Source organism: Populus nigra, chromosome 7, assembly GCF_951802175.1.
Source record: "Populus nigra chromosome 7, ddPopNigr1.1, whole genome shotgun sequence".
In the NCBI taxonomy this organism is placed as follows: Eukaryota; Viridiplantae; Streptophyta; class Magnoliopsida; order Malpighiales; family Salicaceae; genus Populus; species Populus nigra.
The window spans coordinates 1801900-1818909 of NC_084858.1; the positions used below are offsets into that span (position 1 = coordinate 1801900).

A 17010-nucleotide genomic window follows, 5' to 3' on the forward strand; every position below is an offset into this window, starting at 1 on the left:
AGAATATTCCCTTTAGGTAAAATACTTTTTTCCCATTCGATTATGCTATCATAACCGACTTCACTCATACCATAATCCAACTTTATAGTAAACACTCTTGTAATGACCAATAATTTACTTTGATTTGTGTACCTATTCTATAATGGTTATCAAAATCTTTTAAAAGATAAGAAAAAAACCTAGTTCTTCATCTATACGTGAACTCTCACCTAAATAACCATGATTTATTCTCATTGCATTCATCATCATACTCCTATAAGGACTACTATTATCATCAACAATTTCATACATGTTGCTAGAACTAGATGTTGAGCCAACAATCCTTTCTATCATAATCTCGTAAGGAGCATAGGGTTCTCCATATGCAAACCAACACAAGTATTTCTTAAAGAATCCTTTTTTTAAAAGATGCATCATCACAACATCTGATCGGAGAAACTTTTTATTTTTACACTTCACACATAGACATCTAATTTTTCCTTCACTAATATTCTTCGGGTTTGAAAGTTAAAAATGAATAAAACCCTCAACCCCTCTAGAATAATCTTCCCTATATAACCCTTGAGGTTAATTTAGATACATCCATGAACGATTATCCATTATTTAGAAAACTTATAAAGATTAATGCTAACATCATTTATTAATAAGGTAACAATCAATTCAAAATTTAACTTTGGTAATTAAAAATTAATTCACAATCTAATAATCAATTATTATTTTTATACAAAAAACATAATGATGTGTAAAAATATCAAATAAATAAATCCAATTAATGGCAAGTAATCTATAACCCAACTAATTATGTTTCATTTGTTCAATTCAAAGTTATTCAATCTTAATTAATATCAATTCCACAAAAAAATAAGTTCTCCAAAATTCTCAACTTCACAATAAAATTGACAAAATATGATTGTTACTCATTAAATAACCCATAATTTCTTTCAATATAACACCCCTAAATTATAAAATCAAAATCAATTACATAAAATTACTAACAAATTCAAATGTGTCCAAATCACAAACAAACCCTAAAATATAGATCAAACTTTAATTCTCTATGAAAAAAATATAAAACACTAAAATATATAAGTGAAATACACTATAAATACTTAAAAAAACAATAATACACTAACTTAAAACAATAACTTATTGGGTGTATGGAGTATTTAGAGAAAATTATATTAAAAAAATGATGTTGACACTGTAGAACATTGGGTGGCTGAAATTTGTAATGATAGAACTTAGATTTGTGCCAAAATGGAAGGGAGAGACTATTGTTTTGATTTGCAAAGAAAGAAAGAAAGAAAGGAGGAGGAGGGGAGAATAGAGATGTGGTCGATTATTAAACTTTTAGATTTATCCAAAGACTTGCTGATGGAGCATAGCAACATAATATATTGTTGGTAATTTCATTGATTATTGATAACAAGTCATTTTGATGATGGATTTACCAATATAAAATATTTTTATTTTTTAATTATTTTATTATATTCGTGATTATATCAATATTTATTGATAAAAATAAAAATCTCTAACCGAATTATTTTGGTATTTCATTGATTATTGATAACAAGTCATTTTGGTGATGGATTTACCAATATAAAATCTTTTTATTTTTTAATTATTTTATTATATTCATGATTATATCAGTATTTATTGATAAAAATAAAAAAATTTAACCGAATTATTTTGTCGCTATAATAATTGGAAGGTTTCAATAAAAACTTTCACCAATGATTTTTTTGTTATTGAAATTTTTCTGGTACTGAAATAATATAATAACTTATTTAGCAATCAGCTTAAAATAAATAAAAAAAGAATGAAAAAAAAAGAAGAGAAACGATTAACTAAAAAGGTGGAAGTTTATGTTTTTCTAATGTTAAATCATATACATACATACATACATACATACTTGTATACATAAACACACACATTATTCAGTTTTCGATTAAAACCGAATAAAATAATTTAAAAAACTGCACTGAAACTGAAAAACTAAATTAAACTGGTCGATTTGAAAAAAAAAAAAACCTAATTAAAGTGAATAGTGTCACCCTATGACCTGCCATTATTGGTGCGCATGCATACAAACCTCCACCGAGATGTCTCCATCGCCGTCCCTGTCAATGACCATGACTGATCCAAAAGATCATTATAAATTGTTGGGTTTTTTCCTTACAAGCACAGTGTAAAAGAATTTTAAATTAGCACAAAACTTGAGACAAGAAACACGTCTTTCGAATTCAAAGTCGATAAGAACAAACAAAACGATCGATATATCAAAGAGGGACTGACGGATCAAAGCACCATATATGCCTGCAAAAAGACGTCATTAACCTATACGTCGCTTAGCTGAGATGACGAGCAGTTATGAAGAGTCTGGTCTCATCGTTGGTGCATATGCATCTTAATTAATTCTAGCTGCACGATCCTCTGATGTACGCAATCATAAGGTTGGATGATCATCTTCAAGATGCTTGTTTTTATCTTGAAACTTGAATTTTGTTCAAAAGATTTCACTCAAAAAACAAAACAAAAAAAAAAAGAGTTGAAAAGGACTTGCCAAATTTAGATGCATGCAAAAGCTCTGTTTAATCAAAAGTATCATCATCCCAGAGTATTCATAGGTTAGAAAAATACCACCTTGATGAAACACTTGAATTGCACTGCCAATCATGCACATTCCGTCGGCCTCTTTTTTGCTTTTTTCTCGAGGTATATCCTTAATTGAAGGCGGCTCTAGCTAGCAGCTTCGACGGTGGGCATGGTAACAAGGGGCAGTTCTAGAATAGGAAAAAATGACACAGACCACTGGCATTAATCCCTGGCATATTGGAAGTGCTTGCTTGATTTATAAATTCTCTCTCCGATTTAAAAAAAAATATTACTATTTTTTTAATTTTCTCTTTTTTATTTCTTTGTTTTCTTTATTTGTATTTCTCTCCCGGTGATTATAGCCAAAAGATTTCTCCATAAATACAACCTCTCCATAAATCTCCAGCTCTCTCTTCTTGTAACAAACCCTTCTCCCTCCCTCCCTCTTCCTCCTAGCAACAAAACCCTCATAGTAATATGGCAGAGACACACAAGAAACCCCATGTCATCTTCATACCCTTTCCTCTTCAAGGCCATGTCATCCCAGCAGTTCACCTTGCCATCAAGCTGGCATCTCAAGGCTTCACCATCACCTTCATCAACACCCAGGCCATCCATCACCAAACCTCCAATGCTCAGCCCAGTAGTGAACCAGACATCTTCGCCAAGGTCCGAGAATCAGGCCTTGATATTCGGTATACAACTGTCTCCGATGGGCTTCCTATTGGGTTCGACCGGTCGTTGAACTTTGACCAATTCACGGCAGCCCTATTGCATGTGTTCTCGGCCCATGTGGATGAGGCGGTGGGTCAGATTGTAAAGTCTGATGACAGTATTCGATGCTTGATTGCCGATACATTTTTTGTATGGCCATCAAAGATTGCAAAGAAATTTGGTTTGCTATATGTTTCCTTTTGGACAGAACCGGCTTTGGTGTTTTCCTTGTATTATCATATGGATCTTCTAATGATAAATGGTCATTTTGCTTGTCAAGGTAACTTGTCGATTTCCATGTTTAATCATGCCAATCATACTATATTATTGTTTCAAGTTCTTGCTAGATTGAGTTGTCTTTTGCATTAATTATGGATTAATACTAATTTTACTGCATGTTCTTCCCGAATTGAATGAGTAAATATCGTAAATCTAATTGTTGGAGCTTCTTGAAAACTGAATTCAGCAATATACTTTCGGTAAAATTAGCATTAATCTAGTTTATTAAAAAAATGTTGATATTTTAAAAAACTTCATGGTGGTATATGATCAATTTTTGGAAAATCTTGTGACTAGATTGCCGCGAGGACACCATAGATTACATACCAGGAGTTAAGGCCATAGAACCGAAGGACATGGTATCATATCTTCAAGAGACAGATACAACATCCATTAGCCATCAGCTTATTTTCAAGGCCTTCAACGACGCTAGAAATGCAGATTTTCTTTTATGCAACACTGTGCAAGAACTTGAGGTCGAGACTTTGTCAGCCTTACAAGCCAAGATGCCCTGCTATGCAATTGGACCCATTTTTCCTAATGGCTTCACCAAGAGCTTCGTGGCCACCAGCCTGTGGTCCGAGTCCGATTGCACCCAGTGGCTTGACAAAAAGCCTCATGGCTCAGTCTTGTATGTTTCATTTGGTAGCTTCGCACATGTTGCAAAAAGGGACCTCGTAGAGATTGCAAAAGGGCTTTCCCTTAGCAAAGTGAGTTTTGTTTGGGCGCTTCGGCCTGATATTGTGAGCTCCGATGACGCTGATCCCCTGCCTGGTGGGTTTGAGGAAGAGGTTGCGGACCGTGCAATAATCATACCTTGGTGCAGTCAAAGAGCAGTGTTGGCCCACCCAGCGATCGGAGGGTTCTTAACACATTGTGGATGGAACTCTGTACTGGAAAGTATATGGTGCCAGGTTCCACTACTGAGTCTCCCTTTGCAGACAGATCAATTCACAAATAGGAAATTAGTGGTTGATGACTGGAAGATAGGGTTTAATTTGAGTGATGGAAAGTTTGTCACTGAAGAGGAAGTTTCTTACAATGTCAAACGTTTGATGAGTGGAAAATCAGAGGACGGATTCAGGAACACAATCAAGGAGATGAAGAAAACATTAGAAAATGCATTGTCATGCAATGGGTCGTCAGAGATAAATATGGCTCGGTTCGTCAAGGACCTAAGGACCAAGATCAGTGAAAAGATGAAGCCAGTTGACAGATCTGCATGCACCGGCAGCCAAAACCATTAGCCAGTAGACAGATCAGTTCATCTAGGACCTATAAGGCTAGGACCCGTTTGGAGATACTTAAGCCATGCATGCGATCCCCACTTAAAAAAATTGTCAAGCTCCAAATTAGCTTCTCTAGCTTTTGCGAATTGGACTGTAGTAGTATAATGGTAAATTAGCATTATACCCTCTTATTTTTATTGCATAATTAGATATGCAGATACTTTATAATAATAATACTAATAAATTATTTTATTAATTATATCTCATTCTAATTAAAAATAAATCTTCTTAATTATAACTACTTAAAACTCATTTTATGTAAAAATTCAAAGTAATTGATATTTGTTTTTTGTAATTTTATGACTGCACCAATAACTGTACCTTTAACTAAATATATTATGTTATTAGCATATTTGGTACTGTGATAGTAATCGTTTTTTAAATTATTTTTTATTTAAAAATATGTTAAAATAATTATTTTATTTTTTAAAATTTATTTTTGAAATCATTATATTAAAAAAATCTAAAAATATCAAAAAAAAAGAAAAAAAAATACTTTCAAAAAAATAAAATAAACGTATACAATTGCAGCTAAGGCTAGAAGCCAACCAACGTCTGCCAATTACACAGTTACAAGAACATATTTCATGGCCACATATTCAGGCACCGTTCGCAAGCAAGTGGCAGAAATTGACAGGACTTGTCGCAAAATTAACATGTACAAATTGACGGTGAGCTCGTCAGAAAATAATATGCCAGAGGTAACGTCAGGCAGAGTGACTTGCATGATGCATTATTGCTAGGGTATGGGCCCAAATGTTACATGTGGTTTCGCATGGGGTCTGATTGTGAAGTGAATGGTGAACATCACACCTTCCGATCATTGAGTTAGAAACTGTGATTTGTGTATTTCATGCCATTTCTTAAAAATATTGAACTAGGTCTCCATAGACTACAGATCATAGAACTTCAATAAACTCTGGTGCGTTAGGACTTCATATATTGCCATGATTGCAGCAAAGATACCTTCCATTTCCTCCTTTCTTTCACTTTCTTTTGAGATCAATGCTTGAATTCAAAATCAATACCAAGAAGAAAGAAGGATGGCTTCAAAATATTACAAACTTGGAGGAAAAGATTCATACGGATGTTTGCAATATATGGATGAACCACAAGTATGAGGTTAAACGCATGATGGTTGATATTTGTCCGGAAGTAGTTCATTTCTTCTGCATGGAGCTCCACATAGCTACGGAGCCCTACATAGATCCAACGCCACATGGAATCACTCATGCTACAAATGTTAGAGATAAGAATGTGTTTGGTTAAAGGAGAGCTGTTGAGAGTCAAGTAAAAATTGACTTGAAACCAAATGAGATTAGTTACAAATCGAGACATGATTACGTAGTTCATTATATGATATAAAACCTAACTAGGTGTTCGAGGATGACCATGATAAGTATTCATATATAAAGGTAAAAGGAATCAAAAGAAGAATAAACTGTCTTAACCAGGCATGAAACGCTAAATAGAGGCTATCCTGGCAAATAGAAGGATCTGAGAAACTTACAAGGGGGAGACATTATTGTGACCAATGCTTTCTTTCTTTAACTGAATTCGTTCTTTTGTTTCTAACAGTAAAACTGAAATAGGGAGACAAAAACAGATTAGTTGCACAGAAGTGGCAGTACAATTTCCATTCATCTAGGATTGTCTGTATCCCGATTACACCGGCAACACTTTAGTATGGATACATGTTTCCCTACACAAAAATGCAGTACAACAAACACAAGAATGCGATAGCCAATTGCCATGAGAAACAACACCAACAAATTCTCCCATTTGGAATTACGATCAGGAGAGATGTCATATGCACTACGGAGTGCCTGCAATCCCGAAATGGTCCTTACTTGCCCGACAGCAAACGAAGTTCTCAGGTACTCGTTCTCCAAAAGCCCCTGCAACATCAAGACCAATGAGGCATCTAAGATCCTTTCAGACATATGATCTTATTTCAACTGCTTCCAACAAATAAAAATTAAAGGGGAAAAAGGAAAGTTTGAATGTGTCTGATGGTCAGGGTTTTCGTATTGAATTGATTGAGCAATAACAAGTGTTAATCATAATGTCAATAAAGAAACACAGCTACTCATATGAAGGATACAACAGAGTGCAATTACAAGCAAACTTGCCTGAATAGAGTAAGTGTGAAAAGCAATATAGGATACTGGATATGTCCACACTGGTCCTGGCAAGGCACTTCGAATTCTAAAATACCCCGCAGAAAGCATCATTACAACCTGAATGGCACGCATATAAACATCACATTAAGAAATGCCAACTCATTAATCAATATAAATATGCATATACATCAGTACTCACTGCAACTTAGTGATCTGTTTAGAATGTTTATGTCCAATGGGGTAATAACTTTCATATATGCATCAGAAAGGTCATCAAACACCATACAAGATGCTCTGAGTGAACATTTGTGATGAATTTTTATTTTTATTTTTGCAATTAGCTTTAGTACTCAAATACATTAGAACTATCTACACTAGAATATCCCAGCTAAATGAGAGAGAGGTCAATTTAACACCAACAGCAAAAGTAGTTGTAAGTGCACGTGTGTAACATGAACATATTTCTCATCCATTAACTCAGCGAAAGCAAAACAATCCAAAGATAATAACATAAAGTACTGATAATGAAACTCACATGTATGAACACCATTGTTAATACACTCCAGAAAACATGTTGCCAAAGGGAAGTGATAAGCAGCATTAGCCCTTCATTTACCAAGAGGCACACGAAGAAATTCAAAACAAAGTACATCAACAAGCTAAATCCGTCTTGCAAGCCTACGAGGAAATAGAAGACAAGACTTGACGAAATGGAGATGAGAAAGAGGAATGGTATGCTGGATATAAGTTGCCCAAGTAAAAAGACAAGTGCTCCTGAATGCCTATTTGATTCTTCACATGCAAATATCTGCAAAACAGGCAACCCGGTTGACCAAATCAAGTATGAGAAAGATGAACCATGGGCAATCAAATAATGATTAAAAAGAAGACTCGGATTGATTACATTTTAATATAATTTTCCCATATTGGACTTTCTATGATACACATAGATGAGTTTTAAACTTTTTAGTTTATCTATTTTCTACCTAGTTCATATGATGTATAATCAATGAACTTAATAAATAATATTTATTGTCTTTGGTTCAATCGGGATATCAAAGGCAGCTTCCTGATCCACAGAACTGTATACGAGATCAATTAAAAAACAAGTACCATTTATTCTCAAGCCAAATCTTACTTTCCTATATCATATGTAACCATATAACAACAAATTTTACATATTAATACCCAACAAAACAGACAGAATACCTTAATTTCCTTCAACAGCGCAGGTACACCCGCTATGCTTAGAAGTGAAGTAAATGAGACAAATACAAATATAGCTGCAACCCTTGTCTGCAAAATGGGAGTGGACATGAGAAATCCGGATATATCAGAGCAAGAGAAATAGTGCATGTGCATGAATGAAGACAAAAACAATGAAAAACAAGGTCAAGAAGTAGCGATGAACAAGAAATTGTTATCAAGCTAAAAGATGAACATTTACCACTGACCAAATGAATGATAGATGGAAATAACATGCATCCCATGCCAATCAGGCATTTAAAAGAATAAAATATTCAAGGAAAATCCTTTTAAGTTACACATCTGAACCATGTCCTAGGAAGTCCAAGTGATAGCAGAAGTAACCTTCACCTGCTGAATATCAAGATGATTTTATTTTTTTTTCCCAGAAGAGGAAGGATCCAATGCACTGGGGTTAGTTAGAGGAATAGTCACAGTAATAGCTGCTTCCATAATGAATCAGACAGTATGATGTGCATGTCCAACCCAGACCTGTCTTTACTCAAATCATGTGTTTGATCACAACAACTTGATATAAAATACAGATATGAACAGGTTCTAAAAGTCTTATAGTTATCATGTTCTTCCTTAGGGTACTTATGGGTGCAAATTCAGATGCAATAATGATCTTGTTTTAAGGAACTCACCACAACTGAAGACAAAGAATGCCTCAAGCCTGAGAATACTGTACCAATACAGAGAGTAAGGAGCATATAGAGAATAAGGCGAAGCCAGTAGTATTTCCATTCCCTTGACATAACTAGCAAAGATCTCCAAGTCAAAACAGCAACCCTTGTAGCAATGCCAGCTTTTCCCTTGCTTTTAAGAAGTGGACCTTCCTGCAGGGTTGAATCACATATGACGAGATTTGGTGAAAGCTATAAAAAAAAACAATGCTTTCATTGCAGTTTGTTATTCAATGCAAAAATGGGAGCTTGTGCTTCAATGAAAAGAAGGGGAAGAAGATTGGATGGAAGTGTATTGTGGGTATTACAAGAGTTGAAGGAGTTTCTCAAATTAAAAATTTACTTGGGATAAAAAAAAAATTATGGAATGAAAATTCACTACTACACTGAAACTTGTATTTGCATGCAGACACAATCACGTACACATGGACACACTCACACACATGCCCATGGGGGATATCTACACACAAACAAGCACATCTGCATGGCTGCATAGCCTGCATTTCTACACCTAAATTTACAGTGAACTGCACTCTTCTTCACCCAATGATACCTGGATAAGCTTGATTATTTCTGTGTCACCCTCTGTGGGTCTTATGTTCCAAAATCATAAAAACAATTGAGGACTTTTTTCACATATATGATGGTAAAATTATGACTTAAATCCAGCATACACCAGCCCCCTTTACCATTCGATCTAAATCCTAAAGTCAGAACTAAAGCATCACATGATTAATCCAGAAAACATTATCCAGCCTGTCATGGCATTGACACAGCAATCCAAGCGGGAAGAAGAAGAAAGAAGAAAAAAAAAGATGGATTCATTCATTATCCACAACCTATAAAAGTAGGAACTAACAAGATTCATACAAGTCTCTCTCGGTGTCACATGACAATCAACAATTACTTACAGTGAAGGCAGAGTATATAGGCAACCAATAAACATGGTGTGATACAAGGAGATAATGACAATACCCTTTCAGTGAGTTTCAATATCATAGTTTCAACTGCAGCAGCATCAGCTGATGATTTATAGGTTGCTTCTAGGGTACGTATGGCAACAGCAGTGTCCATGTTCACTGATGAAAAATCTCCATGGTCATCCTGTGACAATGATTCCATGTCTAGCAAATGTCAGAATGAGTACTAAATAAAAGTGTCCTAAATCGACATGATAATAATAAGCGCGCAGAAGTCAACAGTTGTACAGCATTGCAATCAACCTCAGGTCGAAAGTATAAGCAATATGAGTGTCACAACTTCAAACATCAGCCCCAATATTAAGTGCACAGAAGTCGACACTTCTACAACAATTTGTTCAACCTCAGGTTGAAATTATTAGCAATATGAGTGTTACAACTTCAAGCAACAGCCTCAATATGAGTGTTACAAAAGCAACCATCAGTCTCACTGTTTCTTTGTTTTAAGAGCATCTTTTTGGTGCCATCAGAAATAAAAATCACTGAAACAACAATAATTACTCAAGTACCTGCCAATTTTTGCACATTGCAATGATCCTGTCAAAATCCGTGTTTATTGCACGTAAGAAGTGATCAGAAGGACTTTGCATAATTGGGCAAGGAAATCCAGCATTCGAGAAGTGCTTCATCAATGTAAATATGTCAGTCAATATCAATATAACACAATCTTTAATTCCAAGAAAGAAAAAATTCTTGGAGTTTTGTGCATAACTAAAGTTATTTTGATACCATATTTTACGGCAACCAAATGACACACAAAATAAATACCACAGTACTTGGTTGAATACATTTGATACTAAACAATAAAATGGCCATATGATATGGGTCTCCCTAATTTCGACATTATGTTCTTCATTAGAAAATGAAACAAGGTTCCCAGCATCCCTTACTTGCAAGCAGGCCAATGTTTCTCCAAAAAATAAGGTATTTCCATTTGAAAGCAGGCAGATCCGATCAAAGAGACCAAACACTTCTGTGCTGCTCTGGTAAATGGTAAAGATTAGAGTGCACCCAGTGCTAGCAAGTTTCTTTAATGTAACCATCATCAGAAGGGTAGAGACACTGAATGAGGCAAAGTCATGAAATTAGATAGAGCATGGCAATCAATCAATACTCACAGGAAGAAAGACATAAATCATTAAGAGCATGCAGAGCCATGACCCACATACAGGTATGGAAAAAGTTAGGCCATTAATAATGTTGGATCCCACATAAAATGGCAAATAACTTGTTGATACCAAAATTCATAAGAAGTTAGTTAAACTTTCTTTGATGATGCAGTCATATTCCTCTGTCATTTCAAGAACTTTGGTCCTCCAGTTCTGATTTTATGGAGAGTTAGTATTACATTTTAAGATGCCCTCATTCACCCACACACATAAAGTGGTCTAACAGCATCTAATATAGGTTCTTTCAGAGAAAAAAAACCTAAGATGCATGTTCATACCCCTGAATAAGTGCTTCACATCAACAGTGCGATAAGCCCATAGCACACTATGCAGGATGAATGTAAGAAAATAATAAGAGCCTTGAAAACCTAAATGGTGTTGGATGGAGAAATATGCAATAACCTGTCAAGATGATAGAGAGGTTCATCTATAAATAATACGTGTGGCCTCATCACAAGCTCCCGGGCAATGCTTATACGCCTTCGCTCGCCACTTGGAAGGCCCTTAAAATAACAATGTCCTCCAATCAGTTTGTTTGCATAATCACTCAAAGACATGGCATGGATGGCATCCTCTACCACACTCTTTTTCTGGCAGAAGAAGCCAGGAAGTTGAAGCAGTGCGGAGTAGTACAAGTATTCTCTGACAGTGAGAGATCCTATCAGAGTAGTTTCCCTCTCAACAAAACCCTACAAATTGGAAGATAATTCAACATCAAATGCCCCAACTTTACTACAGATAACAAGTTTTAGATCCATCATGGAATTGCAACTTTAACTTTCTGTTTGTAGATAAATTTCCTCGGTATCAGATAATAGCTTTCAGTTCCGTCAAGTTTCTTCATAGTTCCATCATGGAATTGCAACTTTAAATTTCTGTTCGAAGATAAATTTCTTCATTATCAGTTACAGAACTTGTCCAGTTATGAAAAGGATGTGAAAAATTTAAGTGTCCAACCTTGATTCGAGGGAAAAATTCTATATATTCCAAATTATGATGTAAACTAAAGTTGACACAAAGGACCATCAAAAGGCAAAACACTAAACATTATGAAAATGACTACCCATAGGTGGATTTTGATTAAAAAAAATAAAATTAAAACAGTAACAACATCATATGCCTGTTAAAGACCATCATAACTCCATTGAGTTCACAGACACACACTTGCGCACTCGTGCATACATGTAATATATTCTATGCAAAATAGTGAACAGAAACCTATTGTAAGAAAAAATGGTTGTGATTAGGGCCTTGATCCTAATATAGAGTGTAGACGACTTTTTTCTCTCTCTCTTTGACAACTAACTGACATGGATGAAAGTTATCAACATAACAATCTCTAAGAAGACAATGACGATGTATTTGAATTTTATCACCTGGATAAGCCGGATATGAGGCTAGATTTTGGGCAAGCAAGTAAAGTACAGAAAGTATGTGCTTTATCTCTCAAAAGAGACACGTAATCAACCAGATTGTGCAACAGCCAAACTTAATAATGCATTCCTTATGATAACTTGATCGTATTTTAGCATACCAACCATAAAACATGATCTAAAAATTGTACAGAAATGGAGATGTAAGGAGAGCAGAAAATTCAAAAAGGAACGGCAGAAAATGTGACAATCAACAACCCATATTGGTCATTTAATATAGTGATTCTTAGTACAGCATTTGGCTCAGTTATGACAAGAGAAAATTCAGCCAACAATTCTGGTGACAGTTTTATGATGATTACAGAATCAATAAAACAAAATCTAATTGCATGGATAACAAAACAGCCTTGCCAACAGAACCATTTATTACAAATAGGTTAATACTGCAATACCAAAACATATATATACCTATATCACTCAGCTCCTTGACACAAAGTAATGCACTAAGAAATTGATGATAAATATACTAAAGGGAGATTGGCCAAGAACCTTTTGATCTTACATATTAAAAGAGCAAGAAGATATTAATCATAGAAAGAAGATTATCAAAACTGCGGCAGAGAATCTATCTATCTTGCATATTTAAAGAACAAGATGAAACAAATCATAGAAGGATCAAGATGACAGAGTTGAGAGGAAAACCAATGAAAAAATTTAAATTGCTAGAGAAATAACTATCTAATAGCAAGAGAAAATACTTATAACTTACATATGTGCCATAACGCATGCGTGATTTTGCACCATTGACAAAAATCTCACCATACATTCTAGCTGAATGATGCAACCTCCCTGCAGTGTTGAAATTCACTTCTTTAGTTTCAAGCATCCATCCATGGAGACAATTTCAAAGCAAATGTTTCAACTTGGTGATAAAAATGAATGGCATCTAACTAACCTGCAATAGCCCTTAGCAACGTCGATTTCCCTGATTTTGCAGGACCCATGATGACTGTCATCGTCCCAGGCAATGCATAACCACTTGAGCTCTTGACAACTTTGTCTGAGTACTTCCTTTTCCCTTTGATTGTAACAGTCAAGTCTTTCCAAACAACAGATGCCCCTGCAATTTTTCTTGCAACAACTGCACGCTCTGGTAATGGTGGGGATGGCAATGACCCACTATTAAGCTTTGACAAAGATGGGGATGCTGGTGTAATAGCAACATTGATAGAGTCACCTCCTTCCTCCACCCTAACATCAATATCGGTATCCTCCCACTCAGGTGAATCCTCAAATGAGATAGGTTGTCTAACTGAACCAGGCTTCCGCAAGTAGAAGAAGTTACTTGATGGCACCCTACTTGCAGGACTACTTGCTGAAGACGAAGAAGATCTGTAATTATCCGATTGAGATTGTATCTCTTCCATTTCCTAATCCCACTTTTTTCTAAACACAAAGTATCAGAAAATGTCTACGCTTTCACGCAAACATAATAGCATCTGTGCATACTGCTAATCACAGATTTCGACAACTCCCCATCTTCATGTCAGAATAAAAGGTCCTACATCAGCAATTCAAGAAATCGAAAGTTTCAAGCATCAATTAGTAAATTGTGGATTCAGATTCCAACATACCATAGTTATGCACTGAACATTGACAAGCAAGTATAGGAGAAACTGTAGAGAAGGAAAAGGCAAGTAAATTTTCTTAACATTTGGGAATTGTTAAATCAAAGGCCTCCAATCAAGTGAGATAACAATATAATCCCAAGGTACTTCTGAAATGAAACAATAACAAAAACAAATAGAAACCCCATCGCCCATCTCGCTTGGAAGCTTTTTCCTTAAGAAGAAAATAAAAATAATGTAGCACAATGATAAGCAGCAAGGCAGCACTTTTCAACAGTATAAAGATCCCATTATCAGATTACATTTGTAACAAGCCTTATAGGAATAAATAAAAAGATTATCAAAAAGCAACCGGCTTTTTTTCATATACCTTATGTTCATAGAACAGAAAATGACAGCAAAATGGCAAAAGAAGAAGAAGAGAGCCCAAAAACCCAAATGCTGAACTAAACGAAGAAACCACCAATCAGACCAAAAATCACCCTCATTTTGATACAATAATAATTAAAAAAAAAAAAGAGGCAGAGAGCAAAAGGCAGGCAAACCCACACGCACATACTTCCTTTAGTAACTTGTCAAATAGTATCATGTGTCTCAAACTTGATAAACTTGTTGTACCTAGTATTAGTAGTCTGTTTTGTAGCCAAGATAAGAAAATGGCAATAAAAGTCTGAAAAAAAAGAAATGAAGACTTTGCAGCTTAACCTAACCTAACAACTGTGAAGAGTAGGCCAGTGGAGTACCCAAGAAACAGAAAGGAAGGTAGCTGCTTGAAGTATTCTTCTTCTACTTTCTACCCTCAGTCAGTAAGCAAGTAGAGTAGAACCCATGTTAATCACACAAACTTCAATGGATAGAGAAGAGAAGAACGTAAAAGAGACAAACCTGGATCTAAATGTGAATAGGAGACCTGCCTTAAGCCATAAGCCTTAAGCCTTACTCCTTAGAGAGAAGAGAGGGAAGGAGTGAAGTTGGAGTGTCAGAAGTGTGTCAGTGTGTTTAATAATGACATAAACTTAAGATTTAATTCACCATATAATAATTAATTCAATTGAGGGTAGGTTTAGTCTACTAATATATAGTTTCAATTATAATTTAAAAAGTATTTAATAAATTAAAATTTTTAAAAAAATTAATTATATTTAAAAATTATAATTTATAATTTTTATAAAATCTATTTTTTAAAATCACAATCATGAAAATTATTATAATATCAAATATGCGCTAAGTTAATATTAATTTTACACTTAAATAATGTTTTATATAATTTTTAAGAAATAATTTAATTTTTTCTATCTTATTCTTTTGTTAGAGTTTTTTTATTAGAAAACACCAAGCTCGTAAGATTATAACCAAAAAAAAACCTAAATACAGATAAAAAAGACTTAATTAAGGATTTTAATAACTTGAAGACAGGAAAATAAACGGCTAAACCGGGGGGCTTTGGATATGACCGGTTGCTCCGGTCTGGTTGGCATCTTTGCTTTATCTCTTTTTTGGATTTGGGTTTCTTTTTTGTTTTTTTCTTTTTCTTTCTTTTCTGAGATTTGATTGTGATGATGGTTTGATATTGCCAATGCAACACTTGTAGAGTCCAAAATCTTGTTTGAAATAAAGGGTGTCCCCTTCCTTCATCCATGCCCTCGAATGATCAGAGGCAGTCAAGAATAATTGTAATAAAAGCATTGTTTTTTTATTTAGAAAAACAAAGAGAGAGAGGAAAATAATTGTCAATTTATCTGTGCTCCATTCCAGAGATAAACATTTTTAATTCAGTTCGATCTTTTTTAAAAAAAAAATTAATTCAAATCTTTTTTAAAAAATCAAAACTCATTTAAACCGACTAGTTTCAGTTTGATTTTTTTGGATAAAAACCAGTTCAAACCGGTTTGGTTTGGTTTTTTCTGGTTTGACTTATTTTTTCCAGTTTTTTTGTTTGGGTTCGGTTTGGATCGGCTTTTTTGGTTTCAGGCTTATAAAACCAAAACCGAACCAAACCGGTCAGTTTTTTCAAAAATTTAATTGGTTTTTTTCATGATTTGGTTTTTTTTATTATTTTTTCAACTTTTTTCCCGGCCTTACTCCATTCCAATAAATCTTTATGGCAAAGCATTTGAAGATGATTTTGCTTATGTTTTACTACTGTTTCTTTCAATGATTTTGGAAATCGAATACCCATTCGGCATGATTGCTTAAAATATTTCCTTTTGACCCATCGGGCCAAAGCCGTGTGGGTCACAAACGAGGTTCGATCTAGTTGGAGTGCAAGATCTCACTACGTGCCAAACTTTACCAGACGAGACCTGATTGGATTGGAAGAGGAAAAAAATATTAAAAAAAGACCCCTTTTTTTCGGGCGAGGAAAAGCTCTCACGAATGGACAAAGAGACGTGGCATGCTGTCATTTGACACATTACAGTATCTTGATAAGCTTCAATTTTTTTTAATGAAATGATGTTACGGTTATAACGCGGGTGGTAAAACTCAAGGGCACGGATATTCTTTATCTCTCTTCCTCCTCTTTTTATCAGTGTTTTCAGATTAAGCAGCTGTTTTAGTTTTCTTGTTTTTTTAAAAAAAAATTTATTAAAAAAATTTATTTTTAATATCAACGTGTTAAAAAATAAAAAAATATAAAAAATTAATTTTTTTTAAATTCTTGAAAAATACAATTTAAAACACGTTGAATATGGTTGGCAGTGTGGTGGTGATGGTTTCTTTTCAAATAACTTTTTGTGCCGAAATACATGTCAATGATATTTTTTCATTTTTTTAAAAATTATTTTTGATATCAGCATATCAAAACATTTCAAAACGTACAAACTATATTAAATTTTAGCAAAAAATTTTTTTTTATAAATGCGGTTTGCACCGCATTCCTAAATACATTCGTTCTCAAACAACCTCATTAAAAAGATATTACTGAAAG

The 17010-nt window shown here is 34.5% G+C and overlaps 2 protein-coding genes across 5 annotated transcripts; one reads left to right on the forward strand and one right to left on the reverse strand.

Moving 5' to 3' along the window:
• The first annotated feature begins 2329 nt into the window (after positions 1–2329).
• LOC133698812 (UDP-glycosyltransferase 86A2-like) lies at positions 2330–5008 on the forward strand. Its single transcript, XM_062121889.1, has 2 exons — positions 2330–3589; positions 3886–5008. The coding sequence occupies exons 1-2, from the start codon at positions 3073–3075 to the stop codon at positions 4833–4835; spliced, it is 1467 nt and encodes a 488-aa protein (XP_061977873.1). The 5' UTR covers positions 2330–3072; the 3' UTR covers positions 4836–5008.
• A 1391-nt stretch (positions 5009–6399) lies between these two features.
• LOC133699610 (ABC transporter G family member 3) lies at positions 6400–15095 on the reverse strand. Of its 4 annotated transcripts, none has more exons than XM_062122920.1 (13): positions 14967–15080; positions 14825–14874; positions 13409–14014; positions 13223–13302; positions 11483–11769; positions 10802–10973; positions 10421–10534; positions 9907–10035; positions 8893–9084; positions 8210–8296; positions 7536–7808; positions 7010–7117; positions 6400–6775 (listed from the first exon to the last, which is right to left on the reverse strand). In XM_062122920.1, exons 3-13 carry the CDS (start codon positions 13878–13880, stop codon positions 6518–6520), a joined length of 2172 nt encoding a protein of 723 aa, XP_061978904.1. In that variant the 5' UTR covers positions 13881–14014; positions 14825–14874; positions 14967–15080; the 3' UTR covers positions 6400–6517. The 4 variants fall into 4 exon arrangements, with proteins under 4 accessions (XP_061978904.1, XP_061978905.1, XP_061978903.1 ...); XM_062122921.1 differs by having other exon boundaries at positions 14792–14874; XM_062122919.1 differs by lacking the exon at positions 14825–14874 and having other exon boundaries at positions 14967–15095.
• Between the last annotated feature and the right edge of the window lie 1915 nt (positions 15096–17010).

Coding starts and splice junctions, on each gene's coding strand:
- LOC133698812 (XM_062121889.1), top strand. CDS start 3,073: ATGGCAGAGACACACAAGAAACCCCATGTCATCTTCATACCCTTTCCT. Junction 3,590..3,885: donor TGGTCATTTTGCTTGTCAAG/GTAACTTGTCGA, acceptor TCTTGTGACTAG/ATTGCCGCGAGGACACCATA.
- LOC133699610 (XM_062122919.1), bottom strand. CDS start 13,880: ATGGAAGAGATACAATCTCAATCGGATAATTACAGATCTTCTTCGTCT. Junction 8,297..8,892: donor ATTCTTTGTCTTCAGTTGTG/GTGAGTTCCTTA, acceptor CCCATTTTGCAG/ACAAGGGTTGCAGCTATATT. Junction 7,809..8,209: donor CGCTGTTGAAGGAAATTAAG/GTATTCTGTCTG, acceptor CCTGTTTTGCAG/ATATTTGCATGTGAAGAATC.